General features: G+C 49.3%; 2 protein-coding genes and 1 pseudogene across 8 annotated transcripts; 1 reads left to right on the forward strand and 2 right to left on the reverse strand.

The window, feature by feature from the left end:
- Positions 1 to 2200: 2200 nt before the first annotated feature.
- On the reverse strand, positions 2201 to 10105 carry Il23a (interleukin 23 subunit alpha). Of its 5 annotated transcripts, XM_036169460.1 has the most exons (8): positions 9623 to 10105; positions 8631 to 8660; positions 5130 to 5303; positions 3976 to 4165; positions 3369 to 3874; positions 3048 to 3146; positions 2636 to 2782; positions 2201 to 2525 (listed from the first exon to the last, which is right to left on the reverse strand). In XM_036169460.1, exons 5-8 carry the CDS (start codon positions 3528 to 3530, stop codon positions 2346 to 2348), a joined length of 588 nt encoding a protein of 195 aa, XP_036025353.1. In that variant the 5' UTR covers positions 3531 to 3874; positions 3976 to 4165; positions 5130 to 5303; positions 8631 to 8660; positions 9623 to 10105; the 3' UTR covers positions 2201 to 2345. The 5 variants fall into 5 exon arrangements, with proteins under 5 accessions (XP_036025353.1, XP_036025356.1, XP_036025354.1 ...); XM_036169463.1 differs by lacking the exon at positions 5130 to 5303; XM_036169461.1 differs by having other exon boundaries at positions 3369 to 4165.
- On the reverse strand, positions 4947 to 5047 carry LOC118571291 (annotated as a pseudogene).
- Positions 10106 to 10222: 117 nt separating the features above from the next.
- Pan2 (poly(A) specific ribonuclease subunit PAN2) lies at positions 10223 to 25640 on the forward strand. Of its 3 annotated transcripts, XR_004943278.1 has the most exons (27): positions 10223 to 10357; positions 10829 to 11194; positions 13519 to 13688; positions 13786 to 13906; positions 14066 to 14143; positions 14488 to 14755; positions 15622 to 15964; positions 16141 to 16237; positions 17701 to 17820; positions 17965 to 18084; positions 18319 to 18447; positions 18557 to 18756; positions 18856 to 19001; positions 19125 to 19231; positions 19464 to 19562; positions 19756 to 19826; positions 19930 to 20074; positions 20350 to 20493; positions 20624 to 20683; positions 21131 to 21221; positions 22583 to 22740; positions 22838 to 22981; positions 23103 to 23282; positions 23855 to 23948; positions 24392 to 24589; positions 24893 to 25158; positions 25402 to 25640. XR_004943278.1 is itself a non-coding variant. In XM_036169824.1 (26 exons), exons 2-26 carry the CDS (start codon positions 10913 to 10915, stop codon positions 24925 to 24927), a joined length of 3600 nt encoding a protein of 1199 aa, XP_036025717.1. In that variant the 5' UTR covers positions 10223 to 10357; positions 10829 to 10912; the 3' UTR covers positions 24928 to 25218. The 3 variants fall into 3 exon arrangements, 2 of the variants coding, with proteins under 2 accessions (XP_036025717.1, XP_036025718.1); XM_036169824.1 differs by lacking the exon at positions 25402 to 25640 and having other exon boundaries at positions 24893 to 25218; XM_036169825.1 differs by lacking the exons at positions 10223 to 10357; positions 25402 to 25640 and having other exon boundaries at positions 10540 to 11194; positions 24893 to 25218.
- The last annotated feature ends 507 nt before the right edge of the window (positions 25641 to 26147 follow it).

The following is a 26147-nucleotide window of genomic DNA, read 5'->3' on the forward strand; positions in this document are numbered from 1 at the left end:
TCACTGACAGGTACCTCCTTTGCTGTCTAGGCCATGGAAATAAAGGAAACAGGCAGGATGTGGTGGCGAACACCTATAGTCTTTAAGAGAACGAGACAGGAAGGTCCCCACCAGTTTGAGGCCAGCCTGGTCTATATATTAAGTTCCAGGCCATCCAGGGTTACTTAGTGAGACCTTATTTAAAAGAAAAAAACACAACTATCTCCCTTCACTTTTTTTTTTCTTTTTCTTTTTGGTTTTTCGAGACAGGGTTTCTATGTAGCTTTGGAGTCTGTCCTGGACTAGCTCTGTAGACCAGGCTGGCCTCGAACTCACAGAGATCCGCCTGCCTCTGCCTCCCGAGTTCTGGGGTTAAAGATGTGCACCAGCGCCAGGTGGCAGTGGCACACGCCTTTAACCCCAGCACTCGGGAGGCAGAGCCAGGCGGATCTCTGTGAGTTCAAGGCCAGCCTGGTCTACAGAGTGAGATCCAGGAAAGGCACAAAGCTACACAGAGAAACCCTGTCTCGAAAAACCACACCTGGCTTCGGTGGTGGCTTCCTCCTCCTCTTGTTCTTTTGTTTTGAAGCTAAAGTTTTTAACTTGGGTACTAGACTCTTCCTTCTGAAGGGCTCTACAGATACCCTTAAGGGAGAATCACATTGCCTTGGGCGTTACCTTTTTTTTTTTTTTTTATTATGTACACAGAAGAGGGGACCAGATCTCATTACAGATGGTTGTGAGTCACCATGTGGGTGCTGGGAATTGAACTCAGGACCTCTGGAAGAGCAGTCAGTGCTCTTAACCTCTGAGCCATCTCTCCAGCCCCCGGGCATTACCTCCTTCTTCCTGAAATGCTCAACCTGCTTAAAATTGAAATTCAAGGCCTGGGCTATAGCTCAGCAGTAGAGCATGTGCCTGGCATACCCAAGGCCTTGGGTTCAATTCCCAACGCTGTGATAAAACTCAGTTCTGACATGATCCTGGGGTGATTTGTGTTCCTGTCTTTGGCCACAAAATCAGAGTGGATCGGGGACATGCTGCCCATAGGCATTGCTGCTCACTTCCTGACCTGAACCATGTGTAGTCTTTGCTTAACCACCAAAAAAGCAATACTGACAGAGAAAACTTGAATGTCTTATACTATACTGGGAAAACTAGACATGGTAGTTAATGTTCATAATGCCAGCACTTGGGAGGCGGAGGAGGGAGAATCGCTCTGAATTTGACATCATTCTGGTCAATATATCAAGGTGTTCCAGGGCTACATAGCAATATCCTGTCTCAAAAAACAAACTCCAAAAATTTGAGCCAGGCATGACAGCTCACAGCACTGAGGTAGGAAAACTGCCATAAGTTCAAAGCCATCCAAGGCTACATAGTGCGACTGTGTGTGTGTGTGTGTGTGTGTGTGTGTGTGTGTGTGTGTGTGTGTTAAGAAAAACATCGACCTCTGGGCTCCATGATGCATATGCACACAAAAGTGAACCTGTGTATTTATACACACATGCATATCACACACACACACATACATCAAAAAGAACAAGCATGTTTGGGCAGTGGAGATGCCCACTATAGGGTCATTCAATGAACTCAACCCAAAGCAATATGTCCATTCAGAGCTCAGGACGCTCTCCAACCTTTGGTCAGGGCCTGTCTGAGATGTCGGAGCAGAAGTGAGTTGCTGTTGTCATTACTTGGTTCTGCTTCTGCCCTCTGTTTCATTCCCCAACTATGCTTAGAAATTAGACTCAGAGAGGCACATAAATAAATCTTTATTGGAAAAAATACATAATTCCTTATAAATATAATAAATAACAATCCTCTAAATTGCTGTTACAAGGATAAATAATACCAAACTCTCCCCTCCCGATTAATAAATATGCAAGTTTGTCACAGGCTAGCATCACAAGTCGGTCCATAATGGTCATTTGTTAGAGCTCAGGGACTAAGCAGACTGGAGTTTCCATTCCACCGTGAGCTGCACATTTCCCCCAGTTACTCAGAAAAGTATAACGTGCCCTTTTTCTTCTTTCTCATGCAGATACTGGCCAAAGCCTGGGCTTTCTCACAATTTCTCTGATGTGCACCCACCCCCATCCCTTCTATCAAACGGCCGCTTGCCAGCTTCCCCGGCAAAGGGCATGACTTGATCCTCTGTCTCCATCTCCTTCCTCTAGAGAGCTACCTAACCTGGGCTGTTTTTTTGTTTGTTTGATTTTTCTCTTTAATAAAATTGTCCTTGCCCTTCAAACAAAACAACAAATAGTACTTACTAATGGACCAGTTAGCTTGTTGGCTTATAGATGCCTGGCTTGATAAATTAATCTTATCATTGCTGAGCTTTGGGAACCTGGGTGCCATACTTAAGTTGATGGCATTAAGGGCTCAGTCAGGGTGGCTGCTCCATGGGCAAAGACCCGGGCAGCTATTGCCAAAAAGGCCTGAAGGCTTCGGAGGATCTTGGAGCGGAGAAGGGGACGCTGCCACTGCTGGCTGGGACTCAGGCTAGGCATCTGTTGACTCTCCCAATGGTGATCCTTTGGCTAAAAGGACACAAGACACAGTCAGAAAGGATTCTATACTAAGCTCTGTCTATACCCAGCTTCTGTCTTGGACGCTGACTAGCCCCATCCTCCAGATCCCTGGTTCATACCTGGAGGAGTTGGCTGAGGCCCAATAGGGAGGTATGAAGCTGGCCCACGGGGCCATCGGGGAGCAGAGAAGGCTCCCCTGTGAAGATGTCTGAGTCCAGCAGCTGCTTATAAAACACCAGGCCTTGGTGGATTCTTTGCAGGCAGAACTAAGGAGAGAAGAAAGCTCATGAGTGCCATTTCCCAGCATCCCGACTTCCTGTCTTCCGCTCTGCTGTTCTTCTTTTTGTAGACAGCATCTCACTAGCTCGGACTGTGGCCTTAAACTTACCACATGTAGCTCAGGCTGGCTCAGGCTGGCTTCAAGCCCACAGCAGGTCTTTACCATCTCAGGCATAGCTGAGTGGTCAATTATGGTGCCCAGCTCACTCCTCACCCCATCTCCTAGATGCACTAACATCATCAGGGTGGTACCTGGCTGTTGTCCTTGAGTCCTTGGGGATCACAACCATCCCCACACTGGATACGGGGGACGTCATTTCTAGTGTCTTCATCTTCTTCTCTTAGGAGATCCTGCAACGCAACGGGGCCAAGGTGGGAAGAGACAACCTAAGTCCTTTTGCATTCCAATGGATCCTTGGTCCATGACTCTCCCAGAAGTCCTAGCCTTCTGTCCTCGCTCATTCCATGATGACCTTCAGCCCTCCAGATTCCACCCAGGGCCACAGCTCACATCAAACCTACACTTAGAAGGCCTGCAAAGGTTTCTGCATGGCTCCAGGAGCTGACACTTACCATATGTCCCACTGGTGGATGTGCACTCCAGGCTAGTGTGCAGAGATTCCGAGAGAGCTGTTGGCATTGAGTCCAGTCAGGGGAGCTGGTCCTAGGCACAGCCAGGCCCTGAGTGGTCCAGGGCAGCAGCCACAGCAATAGTACAGCTCTGCAGTCCAGCATCTTGTTGCCTGCTTCTCAGATCTGGCTGGCGCTGTGACCTGCACCAGGCCCTGTGGACTCCGCACGGACCTCCTCTTGTTCTGACTCTTGTAGTCTGGCTTCTGAGCTGCTTCCTGTTTTCTTCCCTTTGTCTCGCGGACTCTTTTTAAGGTCCCTGCACTGTGAGGCCCGCCCTTTACACTGGTAGGTGACTCAGAGCAGGTGGGGTTCCCTCCCTACATCATCTCCCTCTGCGGAGAGCCCAGGTAAGCCTCCCCAGTTCCAGGGGAAATGCGTGGTGAGGTTGATGTGGCTATTGGCCTAGGATGGGACACATGTGTCACGCTCTCCAGGAACAGAGATGTCTGCAGAAGGGGCGGGGAAGTAATGAACATTTAAATTAACACCATCTCCAGTTCCTCCCTGTGTAATCTGATATTTTTGCCTCCCAAGGCTTTATTCTTACCTCATCCCACTCTGATTTCCTCACTTCCTCTTGCCCGAGGAAAAAACCAAAACAGCGTTCATTCATCTCCAAATCCCATGGTGAGCTCAGTTTGAAATGAAATTTGGTTCCTGTGTGACACCTCCTTCTATGTAAGAACAAGGCCTTTCTTTTCCTCCGTGGGAAATGGTGTCCTTTCCACTGGGTGGTCCTGGTTTTGGAGGCGACAGTAACTATGAATATACTTTGTGATCTGAGATGCTGTGTAAGGGTAAGGTAAGAAATTACTGCTCCACGTCAGCCCTCACTGTGGAAAGGGTACTTTGGGGGTGATAATGCTGGCTAAGATCCGCTTGGTTTTTCATTCCACTCAGCCTAAGGCTGTCATGGGTTCTGTGGGATTTAGGTAATGATTTTTCGGGGTACCAGTATAACCAAGGACTGGAAATCCAACTTAAACATTTCAGCCCCCCTCACGTCCCCACCCCCTGCTCCTACCCCATACATGTAGCTAGAAGTTCTGGGGAGTTGATGGTGACATGACCCTTGCTGCTCCTCCAGACTATTGCATCCATGGGTAAAATCCACTGATGGCTGATTGCATCACCCTCTATGATGCAACCTCCAGGGAAGCAGCTGAGAGAATGAGGTTGGACGTGGGAGGAGAGGGTGGTCTGAAGCTGGGACTGCCCCAACCCCAGTGGAGGGTCCCAGGACAATTTGGACGTCAGAATGAGGCTGTGGATGACCACAGGGAAGGCTCTCAAAGCCTTCCTAAGCTAACTTTTCCTGAGAGACATGTTCTCAATGGGGGTCTCCCTTCCCTTAGGACTTTTTGTTTTTCAAGAAAGGGATTTCTCTGTGTAGCCCTGGCTGTCCTGAAACTCACTCTGTAGACCAGGCTGGCCTCAAACTCAGCTCTGCCTGCCTCTGCCTCCCGGGTGTTGTGATTAAAGGTGTGTGCCACCACTGCCTGAAGTCTATTTTTTTTTTTAAATATAAAATGCTTTATGGATTTCCATGTCATCCTTGCACAGGGGCCATGCTAATCTCTGTATCCTTCCAATTTTAGTAATGTGGTGCTGAAGCAAGTTCCCTTTGGGACTATTTTAAACTGTCCAATGAAACTTCTGGTTCACATATTATTATTAGGATTCTGTGATGGATCTACCTACCTTTAGATGAAACGTTTCCAGCATCTTAGAACTGGCGCAGTTTAGGGGAGAAATGGTTTGTATACATGGGATGGGTAGAAATGGAATAAGGGGACTGAGAGGGGATGCATGGGGGGTCCACTCTGTTTTGTGTTGTGTCTCTTACACTTTTGCTACCTCTGGTCACCGAGAGTCCTAGAAGGTAGGAGATGAAAGATGGAAAGAAAGGTAAGGAAACGGAGGCAGGATAAGAGAAATGGGGTGAGCTGGAGGCACAGGGTGAGCTGGAGGCACGGGTCTCCAACTGTTTCACTTCCTGGAGCTCTAGCCTTTGAGTAGGAAGCAGGGCTGGTGGTGAGACCGTAGGGCTGACTTGCAGCTGGAGCCATTTCCAAGGCTACTGCTGACCTAGAACTTCAAGAAGCCCTTGACGTCAGCTGGCCCTCAACCGTTATGCAAATCACGTTCCGAAGACACTCCTAGACAGGCCTTTCCAGCTGGGTGCTCAGACTCCAAATCCAGTTGAGGTTCCCCCGGGTGGTTAATAACTATGGCTAATAACGATGGTTAACATGTATCCAACTCTCACTTTATGACGTGTACCTGGTCTAAGCACTTTATTTGCATTAAAACCCAAGTCTTGCAACAAATCCTATGTAGTAAGTATTGTATTACATAATATGTATATGATAGACGGGAGACTGAGGTGTGGAGATAAGAAATTTAACAGAGACCACTGAACTAGGAAGTGGCTAGCATTATGGGGACAACAACTTGGCTTCAAATCCTAATATTAAAAATTGTTGGGCTGCTGGGTGTGCACACCTGTGATCCCAGCACTCGAGAGGCAGAGGCAGGCAGATCTCAGTGAGTTCAAGGCCAGCCTGGTCTACAGAGTGAGTTCCAGGACAACCGGAGCTGTTACACAGAGAAACCCTGTCTTGAAAAACAAAATCAAAACAAAATGTTGGGCCGGGGAGATGACTCAGGGGTTAAGAGCACTGGCTGCTCTTCCAGAGGACTGGGGTTCAATTCCCAGCACCCACATGGCAGCTTACAACTGTGACTCCGGTTCCAGAGGCTCTGACACCCTCATACAGACACACATGCAGGCAAAAAAAATTTATACATGACATCTAAAAAAATTATTTAAAATTAGTGTGTGTGTGTGTGTGTGTGTGCGCGCGCGCGCAGTCCTCAGTGTGATGTGGACATCAGAGGACAACTCTGTCAAGTCAGTTCTCTCCCTCCACCTTTGTGGGGTTTCCTGGAACTGCACTCAGGTTGCCAGGCTTCAGCAGCTGGCACATTTACCAGTGAGCCATCCTTCCCATCTGGCTTCATAGTCCCCTATTTTTTGTGGCTCTGAAGACGGAACCTACGGCCTCATACGCTAGGCAAGTGCTCTGTCACTCAGATCCCCAGAACTTCTTCTGAGACAGGGCCTTACTGAAGTATGCAGTCTGGCTTTGAACTCACTGTACTATTGTTGGTTGTTTTGCTCTTTTGGGGGCCCCTGCCACCCAACTCCCAAATAAATTACACATGGAGGCCTACTATTACTTATGGATGTCCGGCCTTAGCTTGGCTTGTTTCTTGACAGCTTTCCCTGACTTTAAATTATCCCATCTACCCTTTGCCTCTGGGCTCTTTGCTTTTCTTCCCTCTGTAATCTTACTTTCATTCTTACTCCGTGGCTGGCTCTGTAGCTGGGTGGCCGGCCCCTGGAGTCCTCCTTCTCTGGCTCCTTCCTTCTCCTAGATTTCTCTTTCTATTAATCCTTTCTCCTGCCTCCCTATTGGCCGTTCAGCTCTTTATTAGACCATCAGGTGTTTTAGACAGGCACAGTGACACAGCGTCACACTGTTAAACAAATGCAACACAAACAAAAGTAACACCCCTTAAAATGATGTTCCACAACACTATACTGAAACAAATCTTCAACTACTTTTGCTTTTTGAGTAGCCTGGCTGGCCTAGAACTCACTGTGTAGACCAGGCTGGCTTTGAACTCAGAGATCTGCCTGCCTCTGCTGCCTCCTTTAGGGATAAAGGCATGAGCACTACCACACCTGGTTCAGAGCTTCAGCTTTTGATTCTCCTAATTTACCCTTTAGTTGTAAGGATTGTAGACCTGCATCAGGCCTACTTCATAGCCTGCACTTTAGTTTTTTGTTTGTTTGTTTTTCTAGATAAGTTTTCTCTGTGTAGCCCTGGCTGTCCTGGAACTCACTCTGTAGACCAGGCTGATGCTGAACTCAAGAGATCCACCTGCCTCTGCCTCTCGAGTGCTGGGATTAAAGGCCTGTGCAATCACCGCCTGGCTTGTCTGGTTTTGAGAGTTTCTTTTTGCCCAGACTGGCTTCAAATTTCTCTGTGCTGAGAATGTTCTTGAGCCCTTGGTCCTCCAGGGGCTGGGATTGTAGACACACTCCACTGTGCTTGGCTACATTTTAAATGACTGGGTCACTATACTGGATACAGTGAGGAAGCTCAGGCAGAAGTAGATCTTGATTCATAAAGCAGTTTCTTGTGTGGGGTGTGGTGACACCCTTTGGTATCCCCTGGTACCAGGAACACCGAGACAGGAGGATCACAAGTTCAAGGCCAGTTTGGGTTACACAGTGAGAATTTACCTAAACAAAACCAGAAGTCACTGACTTATTCCAAGTACCTCAAGCTCCTTATCTCCCGTGGGTCTGTGAGGCCTCTTTGCAGTTATGAGAATCATGAGTCCTCAATATAGATTTCTCTATAGGAACTGTTTAAGCCTAGCTTTGTGTGTGAAAATTTAAATCTAGGACCCATGAAGTGGGATCCTTTGAGTTAGGTGTTTTCTATTTTGGTGTAGGATTCCTTGGAGTATGGGACACCCAGATGCCTACGTCCACCCGTTACTGTTTTGTTTTGTTTTTTAGATAGAGGATAGAGTCTCACGTAGTCCAGGCTGGCCTGGAATTCACTTTGCTGCAGAGGATGGCCTTGAACTCCTGATCCATATGCCTCCACCTCATGGTTCTTTCATGAAGTTCTACTTACTTGCTTTTATTGAGAGAAATGAGAGAGGAGAGAGAGAGAGAGAGAGAGAGAGAGAGAGAGAGCGAGCACGAGCACAGACAAACATGGGCGTGGGTGCATGTGTGTGTATGCACATGTGCGTGTTGTTGAACCTAGGGCTTCTTGTATGTGTGTATGCCAGGCAAGTGCTAAACTACTGAGTACAGACTCAGCCCAGAGAAATGTTTTGTTTTCTGGAGATACTGGTATTAAACGCAGGGCTTTGTTCCTGCTAGGTGCATGCATGTGCTAAGTAGATGTTTTAGCAGCTGGGCCATCTCCCTGCCCCTGACTTTAATAAAAATAGCTACATTTATTTCTTATGAGTGCAGCAATGTATTTGTTATGTGTGCGTGCCACAGTACAGGAGTGAAGATAACTGTTGGGTGTCCCTCTCCCTCCCTCCATGTGGGTCCCTAAGGCCGATGAACTCAGGTCCTCAGAGTTAGCAGCAGGCACGCTTCACCTGCTGTGCGGTCTTGCAGGCTTCCTTCACCTTTTTGAAAAGAAAGACATTTTTAATTTGGGTTTTTTTTGTTTTGTTTTGTTTTTGCGGAGGGGGGGGCTGGCGGGGGGAGAAGGGATTGTTTTTTTGAGACAAGGTTTTGGCCTGGAACTTACTATGTAGATCAGGCTGGCCTTGAACTCACAGAGCTCCATCTATTGATGCCTCCTGAGGTTGGGTTTGCCAACCCACCTAGCTTGGCTTTTTTTTTTTTTTTTTAAAAAAAAACAGGGTCTCATGTAACCCTGACTAGCCTGGAACTTGCTGTCTACCGGAAGCTAGCCTTGAACCCCTGATCCTCCTGCCTCCATCTCTGGATTACAGTCATTACAAGTACGCCCCCACTAGTCCTTGGCCCATGAAATGTTTTAAAAGTTTATTATTTGTGAGGAATTGCTTCCACAGGTATCCCCCAAATTGGCCTTTATACTGTTTGTTGAGAGAGGGATTCACTGTGCAGCCTTAGCTAGCCTGGTCCTTGCTATGCAGCCTTGGCTGGCCTTGAATTTGTGGGTCCTCTTGCCTCTGCCTTAAGAATACAGGGGTTGCAGGTGTGGACCATTAGCTGTACATGGCCTTTAAAAACAGTAGCTGCACAGTGCTGGCGGACACCTTTAATCCCAACACTCGGGAGGCAGGGGCAAGTGGAGCTCTTGTGAGTTCGAGGCCAGCCTGGGGTACAAAACGAGTTCCAGGACAGCCAGAGCTGTTACATAGAGAAACCCTGTCTTGGAAAAGAAAAAAAAAAAAAAAAAAGTAATAACAGCAGAGTTTGAGTGTCCTAAGACACCAAGGGCCAGTTCCAATGCAGTTTAAGTCCACAGCTAAGCCCCCAGAATCTGCTGGGCATGACATCCTCCCGCACAACGAGGCGGTAGGATCCGAGCTGGAGGCCAGCTCAGAATCGCTTGGAATGACTGTCGACAGTGTAAGTCCCGGCTGACTCAACTTACTGTCGCTCTCCCTCGGGGGCCAACGTCTAACTCCACACTCCCGGGGAATTTGGCAGTCCGGGAGTCTCGTTCCTTGGGAAAGTTACGGGGCCCTCTGGGGACGACGCAAACAAGGCCGGACTGCAGGTCAGGCTCCCGCTTCCCTTTTCTTTCCCATGTCCAGCAGTCGGAGGAAATGCCAGTGAGTTTCGGGGGTTCAGGGCCCGCGGCGGCGGACCGGCTCCCAGGCACAGCAGGACGGCGGACTAAGGCCGGGCACGCTGGGAACACGCAGCGGGCGAGTCCCAACGCGCCGCCGCCGCCGCCCGCCCCCTTCCTCTGGCTTCTATGCAGGGGCCGTGAACGCTTGGCTTCCAAGTCTAAAGGTAATCTTGTTTAACGAAGGCGTAACACGCGGGGGACCACTTTCCACGCCACCCCGCGGGCCCGCGCCTGACTCGGTTTGTCCCCGACGGCGTCCCGTCACCGCGTTTCCACGGCGCAGTCGCGTCACACGCCTCCCCCGGGAGCCTGTACCTGGCTCCTCCTGATTGGCTGAGGTGAGCCCCCAGGCCCCTGCTGATTGGCAGCGAGGACTGCCAATCCCTCGCGCGGGTTAGGTTGAGCCGGAGGCGCGGGGGCGGAGCAGGGGAACTGGAATTTCCCGCGGAGCCGACGGCGCCCTCTCTCCCCCGCCCCCCCCACTACGCGTTTGAATTCCACGCGCTCCAAAATACCCGCCATGGAGAAATCTTGGTAATGACCCACGCCCCGTAGGCATCCCGGGAACACAGCTGACCTTTGCCCTAACCCTTCCCCTCCCGTCCCCAACGCTGGGGGAGGATTCTGGGTAACCAGTTTCCTCCGGCTCGCCCGGAGGATGCTGGGTAGCCGTCTGTTGCCCTTACTGCCCCCCCCCCCCAGCCCATCCCCCGCCCCGAGTGTGGGATCCCTGGCGGTTCGCGCTCCCCACCACCCCGGAGCATGCTGGGTAGCCACCGCGAAGGATTCTGGGAAACGGACTTGTCTTGCTCCCTTCACTGCCCGACGCCCCCTTGCCCTGCCCGAGCCCGGCCCCCGCAGCCCCTGCTCCCTCCACCTTTCGGGTCGTGAGAAAGGGAAGTCAAGAAGTAGAGCGCTGGGTGGCATGGTGGGCAACTGAGGCACTGCCGTGCCCCGCTCCCGCATGCCTCCCCCCGTCCGGCTGAGCTGCCTCTTTCCTTGCAGGCCGTTGTAGGCCCCCCGGGGCTGCTGTCCTGGCGGCCAGGCAGGGTGTGACTCAGGTCTGACCGTCGGCCGGCCGCCCTCGTCATGAACTTTGAGGGTCTGGATCCTGGACTGGCCGAATTTTCCCCAGCTATGCACTCTACCCTGGACCCGGTCCTGGATGCCCACCTGAACCCCAATCTGCTACAGAATGTGGAGCTGGACCCAGAGGGGGTGGCCTTGGAGGCGCTCCCCGTCCAGGAGTCAGTGCACATAATGGAAGGTGTCTACTCGGAGTTGCACAGCGTGGTGGCCGAAGTGGGAGTGCCCGTGTCCGTCTCCCACTTTGACTTACATGAGGAGATGCTGTGGGTGGGGAGCCATGGGGTAAGATCTAGACCCCTTCCTGAAGGCTGAAAGGGGGTAGAAATCTTTATCTGGTCTGTGCCCAAGGACAGCAGGGAGTCAAAACTGAGTCGGAGTGATCTGAGTTCGCAGGACCTCTTAAAACCAGAAGGGAGTGGAGAGAGTTGGGGGAGCCAGGCTCCAGACATTAATACCATATTTGGTCTCAGAAGGCATCCCGCTTTGCCAGTTTGCTCGTTTCTCTATGAGGTCCGGGCTGACTGGAACTCACGGCAATTCTCCTGCGCTAGCCTCCCAAGTGCTGAGCTTGTGTGTGTGCCACTGTATCTTCTTGTTTATTGTTTTTTTAAGACAGGGTCTCATGTATCCCAGTCTGACCTGAATTTTATGTGTAACCAAGACCTTGAATTTCTGATCCTCCCGCCTCTCCTGATAGAGTACTGGGTTCCTGTGGTACCGGGGGTAAAACCCAGTGCGTCATGTGCAGTCGGCAGGCATTCCATCCACTGAGCCACATGCCCAGCCTTGGTTTTGTTTTCAAGACAGGTTCTACTGTGTATCCTAGGCTGGCCTTAATTTATAATCCTACCTTCATTTCCAGCTGTCTTGATAAACCAAAAAAAGAAGAGAATTGAAATGGGATTCAAGGTAGGCACATTGCCTGTAATCTTAACACTTGAAAAGCCAAAGCAGAGTGCTGTAAGGCCCAGGCCAGTTAATGCTCTGTAACAAGAACCTATCTCAAAGTAAAAAAGGCTGGAGATGTATCTTAGCCGAGTGCTTGCCTAGCATATGTGAGCCCTTAGGTTTGATTCCTAGTATTGAATAAAACAAAACTCAAGCACAAATGTAAGGAGAGCAAATTAGATTCCCTAGGGAGACAAAGCGAGAACACGATAGACATGTCACGTAATCCAAAGGGGAGGAAGAGGCAGGACACCTAGGGCTGCATAGGGAGACCTGGTCTCTAACAACAGCAGCAAAGAAGGGGCCCACATACAGAGTCAGAAAATGGAGTCAGAGAAATCAATAGTGAACGATGTGACAGAGAGAGGGAGGTGTGTTTCGAATTCTTTGTGTTCTGGCCTATGACTCTGACTCAGTATGGATTTCTCATATGCTGTAGAGATCAAGATTTAACCAAACTAGTACTCTAGAAGCAGGAGGGTCTCTGAGTTTGAAGCCAACTTGCTCTATATAGCAAATTCCAGAACAGCCAGGGCTACATAGAGAGACCCTGTCTCAAAAAGCAACAACAAATAGATTTATCCATGAAGCCAGTTCTAATCTCAGCACTCAGGAGACTAGGCAGGAGGGTCAGTGTAACTTTGAGGGCATCCTGGTCTACATAGCAAGTGCCAAGCCACCCTGTACTATATGAGACCCTGTGGTTTTTGTTTTTGTTTGTTTTGTTTTTGTTTGTTTTATTTTTTGAGACTTTTAGAGTTTCTTTGTGTAGTTTGGTGTCTGCCCTGGATTTCACTCTGTAGACTAGGCTGTCCTCGAACTCACAGAGAGCCGCCTGGCTCTGCTTCCCAAGTGCTGGGATTAAAGGCGTGCGCCACCATTGCCTGGTGACTTTTTTTTTTTTTTTAAAGCAAAAACAAAAACAAACCCCTAAGACTTGACTATGGAACAAGTGACCAGTGGAGGATCATGTCACTAGCCTTCTGAAGAAACAAATCTCTAATTAACTGAAGTACCCATTCATCAAGGTCATTGTGAGAATAAAATGAGGGTTTATCAGCCGGGCGGCGGCGGTGGTGCACCCCTGTAACCCCAGCACTCGGGACGCAGAGGCAGGTGGATCTCTGTGAGTTCGAGGCCAGCCTGGGCTACAGAGCGAGATCCAGGACAGGCTCCAAAGCTACAGAGAGACCCTGTCTCGGAAAACAAACACAAAAGGGAGGGTTTGTCTAAGTATCTTGTGCTGGGTAAACAAAAATAATTTGGGGCTGGAGGAGGGGCTCTGGTTGATAAGGCCACTTGTCTTCTTCCGGAGGACCTGGGTTCAAGTCCCAGCACCCACACGGCTACACAGTGTTCACGATTGTCTGTAACACAATTATCCAGCTCTAGGGGATCCACGGCCCTCTTCCAGCCTCTCTGGGATGCACACAGATACACAAATAAAAATAATAAAACCATCTTTAGAAAGTAGTTTGTGGTGCATTGGCATGAGGCATTATAATCATTGCTTTTATCACTAAGACTTCTGGTTCTTAGCCTTATGCCTCAGTTGCCCTAGACAGAAAGGACCCGCGGGAAAAGAGCTCCAGGAGTGCTCAGCCTTTCTGTGCCGGGCGGATGCTGCCCTCCGCTCAGGTCTCTTCTCTCCCTTGTAGGGCCACGCCACTTCGTTCTTCGGCCCAGCCTTGGAACGCTACTCCTCTTTTCAAATCCACGGCAGTGACGACATTCGGCAAATCCAGAGCCTGGAAAACGGCGTCCTTTTCCTCTCCAAGAACAACCTCAAGTACATGGCCCGAGGCGGGCTCATCCTGTTTGACTATTTGTAAGTGACCTTTCCGCTCAGCTGGGAAAGGGGAAACTAGGAAGAAAATAGGATCGGCAGCCAGTGAGCCCCCAGCCTCTTGGCCCTTCTCACACAGGCTGGATGAGTGTGAGGATATGCACAGTCTCCTGCTGACTGACAGCAGCACCCTGCTCATTGGTGGGCTGCAGAACCACATACTGGAGATCGACCTGAACACTGTCCAGGAGACCCAGAAGGTACGGAGCTGGGGTGAGCCCAGGAAAAACCCATGTGGGACCTGAGGTCATGGCGGGGGTGGGCTTGGGCTGGAAATGTGTTGAGATGTGGCGTGACTTCTCTGTTCCTTAGCCTGTGGGGAGAATCATCTCACTGGTTTCTCTTACTTCTCTCTCCAGTATGCAGTGGAGATACCCGGGGTCACCATCATGAGGCAGACGAACCGATTCTTCTTCTGTGGCCACACATCTGGCAAGGTAACCGGACTCCATGTCTCCTTCACCATGGGCCCTGCTTCACTCAGTACTGGGGTCTGCTCTCCCTAGTTGGATTCAAGATGAGGGATGTGAGGGATGGCATTACTTCCTGCATGAGATTATCTTGGATCCTGACATTTTCTACAGCTCGAAGCCTTGGAGGCAAAAGGACAAAGGAATTCTTTGGGGCATCCCTTCTATCTCTTGGCCCTTCTTTTTGCCTTTCTTTGCTCCGTCAGTATCTAGAACCTTTGTCCTCTGGCAGGGCTCTCACAGGATTAATTAGGTGGTAAGGTCTCCTCCCTGTCACAGAGGTGGCAGGTAACAGTTTTTCTCCTCTTCAGGTGTCCCTGCGAGACCTCCGTACGTTTAAAGTGGAGCATGAATTTGATGCCTTCTCAGGGAGTCTGTCAGATTTTGATGTTCATGGGAACCTGCTGGCTGCCTGTGGCTTCTCTAGCCGCCTCACTGGCCTGGCCTGTGACCGTTTCCTCAAGGTGTATGACTTACGCATGATGCGTGCCATCACGCCCCTGCAAGTACACGTGGATCCTGCCTTCTTGCGTTTCATCCCTACATACACTTCCCGTCTCGCTATCATCTCCCAGTCCGGTAGGAAAGCAGTCGGTATTGGGTAGGGCAGCTCAGTGAGCTGAGTAGCCCAGTAGGAGTAACCTCTTTGCTGGGGTTAGACATAACTATCCACCAGACTCCAGGGTTTCACTCAGGCTCAGTTTATTCAGATTCAAACTATGCCTGGGCTACAGAATGAATTGAAGGCCTACCTGGGTAGCATAGTGATACCCTATCTTGAAAAAGAAAGATGGGGTAGGCCGGGGCTGTAGCTGAGTGACAGAATGGTTGCCCACAAGGTGCTAGGCCCTGGCTTCAGTCTCCTGTACCACGAAAAAGTAAATAAAAACAAACGAAGATGGAGACTGAGAAAATGCCTCAGCCACTGAGAATGTTTACTGCTCTTGTAGAGAGAGGATCAGAGTTGAGTTCCCAGCACTTACATTAGGAGGCTTCAGTGGATCTGAGACGCCCTCTTCTGGCCTCTGCAGGCACCTGCACTCTTGTGTATATCCTACACAGACACATATAAACACGTAATTAAAAAATAAGTCTTAGCTGGGCATGATGGCACACCGGAGGCAGAGGCAGGCAGATCTCTGGGAGTTCGAGGCCAGCCTGGTCTATAGAGTGAGCTCCAGGACAATCAGGGCTACACAGAGAAACCTTGTCTTAGAGGAAAAAAAATTCTTTAAAAAACAAAACAAAACAGAAACTAAATAACTTAAGAATTGCCTGCCCTTTGCTAGGTAGTAAAGTACCTGTGATTTATGAGAACACGCGAGAAGGCGTTCTCTGTGTTGTGTCTAGCTCACCTGATATTAGAAGAGGGTAAAAGAGTATAAAGGGTCCCCACCCCCTCTCACTTGTCATGGCTCACCGGTCTGTTTCTTTTTCCTTTCTAGGTCAGTGCCAATTTTGTGAACCCACCGGCCTGGCCAACCCAGCCGACATCTTTCATGTGCATCCCGTGGGACCACTGCTGATGACGTTTGATGTGTCAGCCAGCAAGCAGGCCCTGGCCTTTGGGGACTCCCAGGGCTGTGTGCACCTCTGGACGGACTCCCCAGAGCCCTCCTTCAACCCCTACTCCCGAGAGACTGAGTTTGCCCTGCCCTGCCTTGTGGACTCACTGCCGCCTCTGGACTGGAGCCAGGACCTGCTGCCTCTCTCCCTTATTCCCGTCCCACTCACCACTGACACGCTGCTCTCCGACTGGCCCGCTGCCAACTCCGCTCCTGCCCCCAGGTTGTACCTCACTGCTGGGCCGGAGGGGGTGGGGGGCAAGATACTAGAAGCTTCTGTTAGCCTGGTTATTCTTCCCTGCTGCCGTGATTGTTGTCTACCTTAAATGCTTTCCCCGTGGGCTGGGAATGCATGGGAGCTGACATCACTTCACGTCCTGGAACTGCATTGGATTACAGGCGAGCACCACCTGTGGATGCGGAAATCCTCCGAACAATGAAGAAAGTGGGCTTCATCGGCTACGCACCCAACCCTCGCACCAGGCTGCGCAACCAGGTGTGTGCAGAGGGCCTGCTGTGGCCCCTTATCTTTTTTGGTTTTTTGAGACAAGGTTTCCCTGTGTAGCTTTGCGCCTGTCCTGGAACTGAGCTCCGCCTGCCTCTGCCTGCCGAGTGCTGGGATTACAGGCATGCGCCACCACCGCCCGGCCCCTATCTTTTACTAGTCTTTGTTTTTAGATAGTAAAGTTTGGGGTTGTGTGCAGAAGTCAAGGAGCTGTACTTGTTGAATTATGCCTGAGACAGGGACAGTCGGGTGTTGTCCCTTAGGAAGGTTGTTTGGTTGAAGGTAAGACATTATTCCTATCTTGTTGTTAAATGCCAAAAGAAGGTCGTAAGCATCCTGTGCCAGAGCTTTTCAGAGGGAAGCTGCTACTCAGGCTGGAGCAGTTAAGAGCAGCATAATGAAATAATGGTTATGACAACAAAGCTGTCACAGACATTGGGGAACTAAATGGTGGTGTTTTAACATTACATTATGCCAATTGTATAAAATTAATTTTTTAAAATGTTATTGTATGTGTACGGTGTGTGTGTGTGTGTGTGTGTGTGTGTGTGTGTGAAGAGTGTAGGCATGCATGTGTCACAAGCACATGTGGAGACTTTATGAATTGGTTCTTCTATCCACCGTGAGATCTGGGGATTGAACTGGGGTCATCAGGTTTACTCTGCCCCAGTTTTTGTGTGTGTGTGTGTGTGTGTGAAGAGTGTAGGCATGCATGTGTCACAAGCACATGTGGAGACTTATGAATTGGTTCTTCTATCCACCGTGAGATCTGGGGATTGAACTGGGGTCATCAGGTTTACTCTGCCCCAGTTTCATAACCTTGTACTAGAAAATGTGTTACTTTTGTAAGGCGAACCAAAGGCATATCTCTCAATGCTATTTCTTTGTTGGCAGAATTTTAGTGGGAGACCTTTCAAGTTTGTAGTAGATCAAGTAGACTAGATGGAAGACTTGTTGGTTTTTTAAAATCATAAACCATGTACAAAATTAAACTTAATTGCATTTTGTTAACAATGTGAATATATTTCTGTAACCATAGTTATGTTGAAAAACTGAAAGAAAAAAAGGAATTAAGTGGGCACCAGGTGAGGTTGTATGCACTGGCAACCTCAGCCCTGGGTGGCTGGACATATCAAGGGTTTTTTTGACTACATATTGAATTTGAGGCCAGCCTTAGCTACATGAGACCCTGTCTCAAAATAAATAAGTAAATAAAATCAGTCAGGTGTGGTGGGCCTTTAATTCCAGCACTTAAGAGGCAAAGGCAGGAGTTCTAAGCTAGCCTGATCTACATACTGAATTCCAGGCCAACCAGGGCTACATAGTGAGACTCTGTCTCAAAACAAACAGAAAACAGCAACAGAAAGGAAAAAGGAAAGGGGAAGCCAGAGCTGCATAAGACATCCGACAGAGTTCTTTCTTTTTTTTTTTTTTTTTTTTAAAAACAACCCTAGATTCCCTATCGACTAAAGGAGTCAGACAGTGAATTTGACAACTTCAGCCAAGTCACGGAGTCACCAATAGGACGAGAGGAAGAGCCACATCTCCACATGGTTTCTAAGAAGTACCGAAAGGTGCTGGGGTCACTGAGTCAGGGTCTTGTGGGATGTGGGAAAACAACTGAGTCTCATCAGTGAGCCTTCCTCGACCACTCTAGCCCCAGGAGGGAGGCTCTAGAAAAGGGTCTCACTCATTCTGCTGAAACTGTTCTGCCTTAGGTAACCATCAAATACTCCAAGCTAGGGCTGGAAGACTTTGACTTCAAACACTACAATAAGACACTGTTTGCTGGATTAGAGCCCCACATCCCCAACGCCTACTGTAACTGCATGATCCAGGTAAGGGCTGGGCCCTCCTGAGCTTGAACACGCTTCCCGCCTCTTCACTCCCACTGTGCCTTAGTCACTGCTCTGCTCTTTCTCGGCTCCTCAGTCAAGTCCACTCTACCTTGGCCGCCTCCTCTGTGAGCTCCATTGCTTCAGTGGAGTCATGCTCTATTCCAGTGGCCCACAGAAGACCCCATCTTTGCCCTATCCCAGTTTCCCACACCAGCTCTCTGACTCTCCCTCCAGGTGCTCTATTTCTTGGAGCCCGTTCGCTGTCTAATCCAGAACCACCTTTGCCAGAAGGAGTTCTGCCTGGCATGTGAGCTTGGCTTCCTCTTCCATATGCTGGACCTCTCCCGAGGTGATCCTTGTCAGGTCAGTCCTTCGAGACCCGGGAAACTTAAAGGGCAAGGGACAGAAGACGGATAGTTGAAAAGGCCATTGCTGTGCAAATAACATGAAAGAGAAAATAACCCTCTTCCAGGGCAGTAATTTTCTTCGAGCATTCCGTACTATTCCTGAGGCCTCAGCCCTGGGTCTCATCCTGGCTGATTCGGATGAGGCTTCAGGCAAGGGCAGTCTGGCCAGGCTCATCCAGAGGTGGAATCGCTTCATTCTTACTCAGCTGCATCAGGATATGCAGGAGCTGGAAGTACCCCAGGCTTATCGAGGTGTTGGAGGCAGGTATGGAGCTAGACCAGAACAAGCCAGCAGAGCAGGTCCCTGGGATCGAAAGGGTCTTGTAACCCTCTGTGCACGTGTTGTCTTCTCCGCTCTCCCCAGTTTCTGCTCCTCAGGGGACTCCGTCATCGGGCAGCTGTTCAGCTGCGAGATGGAGAACTGCAGCCTCTGCCGCTGCGGCAGTGAGACCGTGCGAGCCTCGTCCACTCTGCTCTTCACACTCTCCTACCCCGAGGGCAGCATCTCTGGTAGGCCTGCAGCTGTTGGGAAGGCTCCTCAGATAACCTCGTAACACCCCAGGGGGTGTGGGGGCCTGAGGGGGGCTGTGGGTAGAGGGAGAGCTTGGAGTGAAGTGTCCAGTTTCTCCTCAGATAAAACCGGGAAGAGCTATGACTTTGCTCATGTGCTGAAGCGAAGTATCTGCCTGGAGCAGAACACACAGGCCTGGTGTGAGAACTGTGAGCGGTACCAGCCCACGGTGAGCAGTCAACTGGGGGGGCTGCCTCATAGAGCCCCTCCAAGGGTGCCTGAGGTGGAGTCAGCATTGCCTCCCGGGTCTACGGGAAGACTCCAGTTTGACCCTGTCTAGGTTTCTTTTCTTTTTTTTTTGGCCTTGCACTTGCTAGGCATGCACTCTACCACTGAGCTAAATCCCCAACCCCTAGGGTTCTTTTCTGTATACTCTATAATTTCTTATTTCTTTCTCTCAGATTCAGACCCGCAATATCCGACATCTGCCAGATATTCTTGTCATTAATTGTGAAGTGAATAGCTCAAAAGAGGCTGATTTCTGGAGATTACAAGCTGAGGTAAGGATTGGAAACAGGCCTCAAACTCTGAGATCCGCCTGCCTCTGCTCCTGAGTGCTGGGATTACACGCGTGCTGTGCCACCACCGCCCGGCTGGAAGAAGGCTTTGAGGAGGACTTTTTATTTTTATTCCTTGTTTTACTTCTACGTATGATTATATTCTTAGGAATTTTTTTTTTTCCTACATGTTCAGGTTGCCTTCAAAATAGCGGTAAAGAAATATGGTGGGGAAATTAAGAACAAGGAGTTTACTTTGGCTGACAGGTAGGTACCATCTTAGAGGGGTCAAGTGACGGAACGACTTGTGATTCCTCTGTTCACTGGCTAGATATCTTGAGAGCACTTTTCTAATCTTCCGTGCTAACAGGAAGGAACCAAGGAGTCCGGAGGGCTTGCTGTGCTCCTCCATGGAGGAGCTGAGGAATGTCTGGCTTCCGTTTTCTATCCGCATGAAAATGACCAAGAACAAAGGGCTGGACGTTTGCAATTGGACTGATGGGGATGAGATGCAGGTTGTTGGAAAAAATGGGAAGAAGAGGGAGTGAGGGAGTGAAGGCAGGGTCGAAGGGAGGCAGGGCAAGGGGTGGTGCAAAGGAGTAAAAGGTGTTATTTACCACTTGTGGGGTTTTCCAGAATAGTTCAGTCTAGTTAGTGTTGGGCTAAGGTGGAGGTAACCTACCCTGGCTCCCCATTCCCAGGACCCCCTAGCCTCTGCCCTCTAGCCTCATCCCCCATCCTAGTCCCTAATCCTTAAACTTAGCTTAGCAGCCTGGGTCCCCCCTCACAGTGGGGTCCAGCCAGGGCAGAGGAGGAGCATGGTGTCTATGTGTATGACCTGATGGCTACTGTGGTACACATCCTGGACTCACGGACAGGAGGCAGCTTGGTGGCTCACATCAAAGTTGGCGAGACCTACCACCAGCGCAAGGAGGTGAGTCAGATGGTACAAGGGAAGAGCATCCTGGAGGAGATGGCTGAGTGCAGTCCCGGGTCTGTCCCTGAGCCCCTAGCAAGCAGATCAGCTATCACTTTGACATCAGCCTGCCTCTCTATCTGCACAGGGCGTGACTCACCAGCAGTGGTATCTTTTCAATGACTTCCTTATTGAACCTATTGATAAGGTAAATCAAACGATGTCTGTTGCCCCTTTCATTCTTTGAGGGTATAGAGAGAGGGTGCTGCTGCGTGAGTCAGGCTGTTCTCCAGTTCACTATGCTTCTGCTGCAGCCCTAGCGTACAGGGATTACAGGTGTGATTACAGCCCCACCCCCTTTGTCTACCTGCCTTTGTTAGTGTCCTTAGTCTCAGGTCCCTAATAAGTGTCTGGAAGGTTCATGATGGAAGGAGCAAGGCTTTGGGAATGAGTGGCATCAGAAGAGTTAGCAGCTGGGCCTGGCCTCTGTCTGACTTGAGGAGAAGGAGTAAGATACATTGTTGGGATAGGACACAGTATTTCTTCTTCTTTAGAGTGTGAGGCAGTGCTGAGGGTTAAACCAGGAGACTTAGGCAGGACAGGCAAACACTCTACCACTGAGATACCCTCCAGCCTTGTGTCTTACCTCCTCTAGTATGAAGCTGTGCAGTTTGACATGAATTGGAAAGTACCAGCTATCCTGTATTACGTCAAAAGGAACCTCAATTCCAGATACAACCTGAACAGTAAGTGATGTGGAGAGGCCAAAGGCTTAGGCAGTGTAAGTTGGACTTCAGGAGAAAACCTGGGGGATATTTTTGTAGTATTGAGGATTGGTAACTGGTGTTAATACTTCCAGGCATACTCAAGAAACTCCTGCTGATCAGATCTTAAGTGTAGAAGCTGGCTGGAGATGGTAATTCATGCTTGCAATCCCTGCCCTCAAATGGCTGTGGAAGCCGGGCAGTGGTGGTGCACACCTGTAATCCCAGCACTCGGGAGGCAGAGCCAGGCGGATCTCTGTGAGTTCGAGGCCAGCCTGGTCTATGGAGTGAGTTCCAGGACAGGCACCAAAACTACACAGAGAAACCCTGTCTCAAAAAACAAAACAAACGAACAAAAAGACCATGCAGGAGGATTGACATGAGTTCAGGGATGACCTGGTCTGCATAGTCAGTCTGGGCTATAGAGGGAGAACCATTAAAAAGACAAAACGAAGCCGACTAATTAATTTTGAAGCTGGAAATTCTGAAGGTGGAGTAAGGAAGGACGGAGGAAACTTTATAAAAATGGCTTAGGTTATGATTTTGATTCTAAACGTTCTTGTCCCCTTTTTGGGGTAGTTTGAATGAGAATGGTCCCCACAGAATATCCTTTTTTCAGTGCCATTTATTATAGTGTTTGTCTATTGTTACTGGGGGTGCAGAGGCCAAGGGACAGCTTTGAGGCATCAGTTCTCCCTTCCAGGGTTATGTGGATTCCAGACGCCGAACTCGGGTTGTCAGGCTTGTGAATCGAGTGTTTTAACCCTGCACCTGCCAGCTGGCCCCATTCCAGCCGTTATTCTCAATGGCTCTCTCTTCTTAGGGGTCGAGCTCCCCGGAAGTACCAGTGTGGTGCCTTTAAGCAGTATTTTCTCTGTAGCTTTGTTTTTCTGGATTTTGTAAGCTAAGGTCCAAAGTAAAAGTCTTACTCCCTCTTTCCCCCATTTCCATCTTTTTCTTGGCCTACTTCTTGTTATAGCAAACAATGGTATGGTCTCTTTTTAAATTTTCTTATTACACTTTAATTTACTCTGTGTGTGTGTGTGTGTGTGTGTGCACATTAGTATGTACAACACAGAGCATGAAGGGGACATCAGAGGAGTTTGTGAGAGAAGGTCCTTTCCTTCCTCCATGTGGACTCTGGGGATCAACCTCAGGTGGTTAGACTTGGCAGTGAGTGTCTTTACCTGCTGAGCCATCTTGCCAGCCCAGATACACTCCTTTTACCCCATTTCTTTGGGTATCGGAAGAGATCGCAGTGTGGACCAATGGCCCCAGGCAGCCATGGGGGGGGTCTCCCCAGTCCTTGCCCTAGCCCCGTCTTGTCTGCATTCTCCTTTCAGTCAAGAACCCGATTGAGGCCAGTGTGCTGCTGGCAGAAGCCTCGCTGGCACGGAAGCAGCGGAAAACACATACTACCTTCATTCCCCTGATGCTGAATGAGATGCCACAGGTCGGGGACCTGGTGGGCCTCGATGCCGAGTTTGTCACTCTGAATGAGGTACCACAGCCAAAAGGATGGGGCTGAGAGACAGGACTCTGAGGAGATAGGGAATTCTGAGTGTTCTCTGGGGTCCATACTGACTCTTGTGACATAGGAAGAAGCCGAGTTACGCAGTGATGGTACCAAGTCTACCATTAAACCAAGCCAGATGTCAGTAGCAAGGATCACCTGTGTTCGGGGCCAAGGGCCTAATGAAGGTATCCCCTTCATTGATGACTACATCTCTACTCAGGAGCAGGTATGGAGGGGCCACCGAAGCCAAGGCTGTGCTTGTGTAGTGTCTGAGAACCCTGGGGAGGGGGCAGGAAGAGACCACACCTTCTCATGTCCTAGTGATTTGTCTTTCTCTCTGTCCCTAGGTAGTAGACTACTTGACTCAGTACTCGGGGATAAAGCCAGGAGACCTCGATGCCAAAATTTCCTCCAAGCACCTCACAACTCTCAAGTCTACCTACTTAAAGCTTCGTTTTCTCATCGATATTGGAGTCAAGTTTGTGGGTCACGGTCTGCAGAAGGACTTCCGGGTCATCAACCTCATGGTTCGGATGGGGTTTATTTAGGAATGTTGTTGTCATTATTGTTGTTTCTTGTTTTGTCTTTTGTTTGTTTGTTTTGACACTGGGTCTCACTTTGTAGCTGCGGCTGCCCTGTAACAACTAGTCATGTTGAGCAGGCTGGCTTCGAATTCAGAGATCCACCTGCCTTCTCCTGAGTGTTAGGATTAAAGGCATGCACCACCATGCCTGGCATTTTTTTCTTCTTTAATATACAGCCTTCTTTCCACCCAACCTGTTCCTACCACTCCCATGCACCATATGTTTAAAAACAAAATTACATTTATTTAGTGTGTGCGTGTACTCATGCATACCTCATGAGAGTACCATGTTGCATGTTTAGAGGTCAGAGGACAACTTGTGGAAGTGGATTCTCTCTGCCCGTCATGTTGGTCCTGGGGGATGACCCAGGTTGTCAGGCTTGGTGACAATGCCTTTACCTGCTGAGCCATCCTGCTGGCCTGGGAGTGGGTTTCTCAGTGTATCTATTTTGTATTAAGAGAATGGGAGATTATGGATCATCTATCTTAAGATTTTGTTCTTTTGATCCCTGCCAGGTGCCCAAGGACCAAGTTCTTGACACAGTCTACCTGTTCCACATGCCCCGAAAACGAATGATTTCCCTACGATTTCTTGCTTGGTACTTTCTAGGTGAGCTGCTCTAGCTTGTATGCCCTGTAGTACTGGTGAAGGGTAGGAAATGTTTGGAGCAGGGCATCTACTCAGTTAGGAGAGTGCTTGCCTAGCATGTACAAAGCCCTTGGTTAAGAGGCACCTTTTGCTCTTGCAGAGGACCTGGTTCAGTTCCCAGTACCCACATGGTGGCTCAGAACTACCTATAACTCCAGGTCCAGGGGATCTGATGCCCTCCTTTGATCTCCATGGTGGTCATGTACACCTGCACACCCCTAGAGCACATAAAACACATGCAGGCAAACCTTAGTTACACATAAAATAAATCTAAAATAATTTTTTAAAAAAAGATGTTTTGTGGGAGACTGGGAATCTGCATGGGAGTAGGGGAACTTTCTGGGTGTCAGGATAGAAATGGGGTACCTCCTTGGTGAGGTCCTTAAGAATTGTATTTATACCAGACCTGAAGATTCAAGGCGAGACCCATGACAGTATTGAGGATGCCCGTACAGCGCTTCAGCTCTACCGAAAGTATCTGGAGCTGAGCAAGAATGGCGCTGAGCCCGAGTCCTTCCACAAGGTGCTCAAGGGTCTGTATGAGAAGGGCCGGAAGATGGACTGGAAGGTGCCTGAGCCTGAAAACCAGACAAGCCCCAAGAGTAAGGCTGGGTGGCGACAAGGGCAACTGGGTTGGGTAGGTTTTGATGGCATACAGAGACTGCACACCACCACCTGATAACAGCACGCCTACCTTTTCTCATGAAGCTCCTGACAGGTTACAAGTCACCTAGTTTCTCTACTAATGTGATAGGCTTTATCTTTAAGTTATCCATTAGTCTAAAGCTGTTTGCCCAGTCCTAAAATGGCTGAGGAAGATCTGTGCCGTGCCCTCCTTTCCCATGTTCTGTCTTCATCCGAAGTGTCTCAGTGCTTCCCTTTGTCTCGCGGTTTTGTCTTGACAGACACGGCTGTCTTCCCCCCAGTGCTGGCACTGTGACCTGTGTGACCTGCCCTTGCCGTTCATGTCCTGTGACACTGACCTGAGAGACGGCCTCTCCAGCCGGCTTCACCTTGTCTACTTCCAGACCTGGATCTGCTCAGGGCCTGCAGATGGTGGTGCTGTTCATAGAACTGGAAGCAGCAAAATTGTTGCAGATGTTCTAGAAGCCAGATCCCCTCTTTATCCTCTGCAGACAGTGGGCCAGAACCAAAGCCCAAACTGACCCAGGTGGGAAGTAATTGGTTGTTTTTTTTGTTTTGTTTTTTTAGTTTTTCGAGGCTGGGTTTCTCTGTGTAGTTTTGGAGCCTGTCCTGGAACTCTGTAGACCAGGCTGGCCTCGAACTCACAGAGATCTGCCTGCCTCTGCCTCCTGATCAAAGGTGTGCGCCACCAGTAATTGGTATTCTTAATAAATATCCTGGGTGATTAATTGATATCTAAACAGAAAGCTCCTAAAATCAGAACTCTCAGTTCCCAGCCAGCTAGAGAACTGAAGTCCTGGACAATGACGGTGCAGTGCAGACGGCTGCAGCTCCAGGCGAGAGGTGATCCCTGGATGGACCAGCATATGGACTCTTAACGGGCCAGTCACACCGGTGCAGAGGGAGCTGGGCTACGGCTTCGTTCCCAATGACAGCTCACAAGTATCGGTCTTCCATGCATTCTATCTTGAGTTTTGTTTGTTTGTTTGTTTGTTTAATTTGCTTAAAACAGCATGTTTTATAAAATAAAAATATTTTTATCTCATTAAAAAACTGCTAGTGTGGAGTTCCTGTCTTGTGCCCTCCCCTCTTGGAACAAAGGAAAAAATGAACATTGTGTTCAGATCCACACTTAGAAATGGAGAGATGGCTCAGAGGTTAAGAGCACTGACTGCTCTTCCAGAGGTCCTGAGTTCAATTCCCAGCACCCACATGGTGGCTCACAACCATCTGTAACGAGATCTGGTGCCCTCTTCTGTATACATAATAAATAAATCTTTAAAAAAAAAAAAAGAAATGAAGGTTAGGTGCTGGGTGGTGGTGGTGCATGCCTTTAATCCCAGCACTCGGGAGGCAGAGCCAGGAGGATCTCTGTGAGTTTGAGACCAGCCTGGTCTACATAGTGAGTTCCAGGAAAGGCGCAAAGCTACACAGAGAAACCCTGTCTCAGGAAAAAAAAAAAAAAAAGAAAGAAATGAAGGTTAGATTCTGGAGTCTAAAATGGGTAGACACAAT

This window comes from Onychomys torridus, chromosome 20, assembly GCF_903995425.1.
Source record: "Onychomys torridus chromosome 20, mOncTor1.1, whole genome shotgun sequence".
In the NCBI taxonomy this organism is placed as follows: Eukaryota; Metazoa; Chordata; class Mammalia; order Rodentia; family Cricetidae; genus Onychomys; species Onychomys torridus.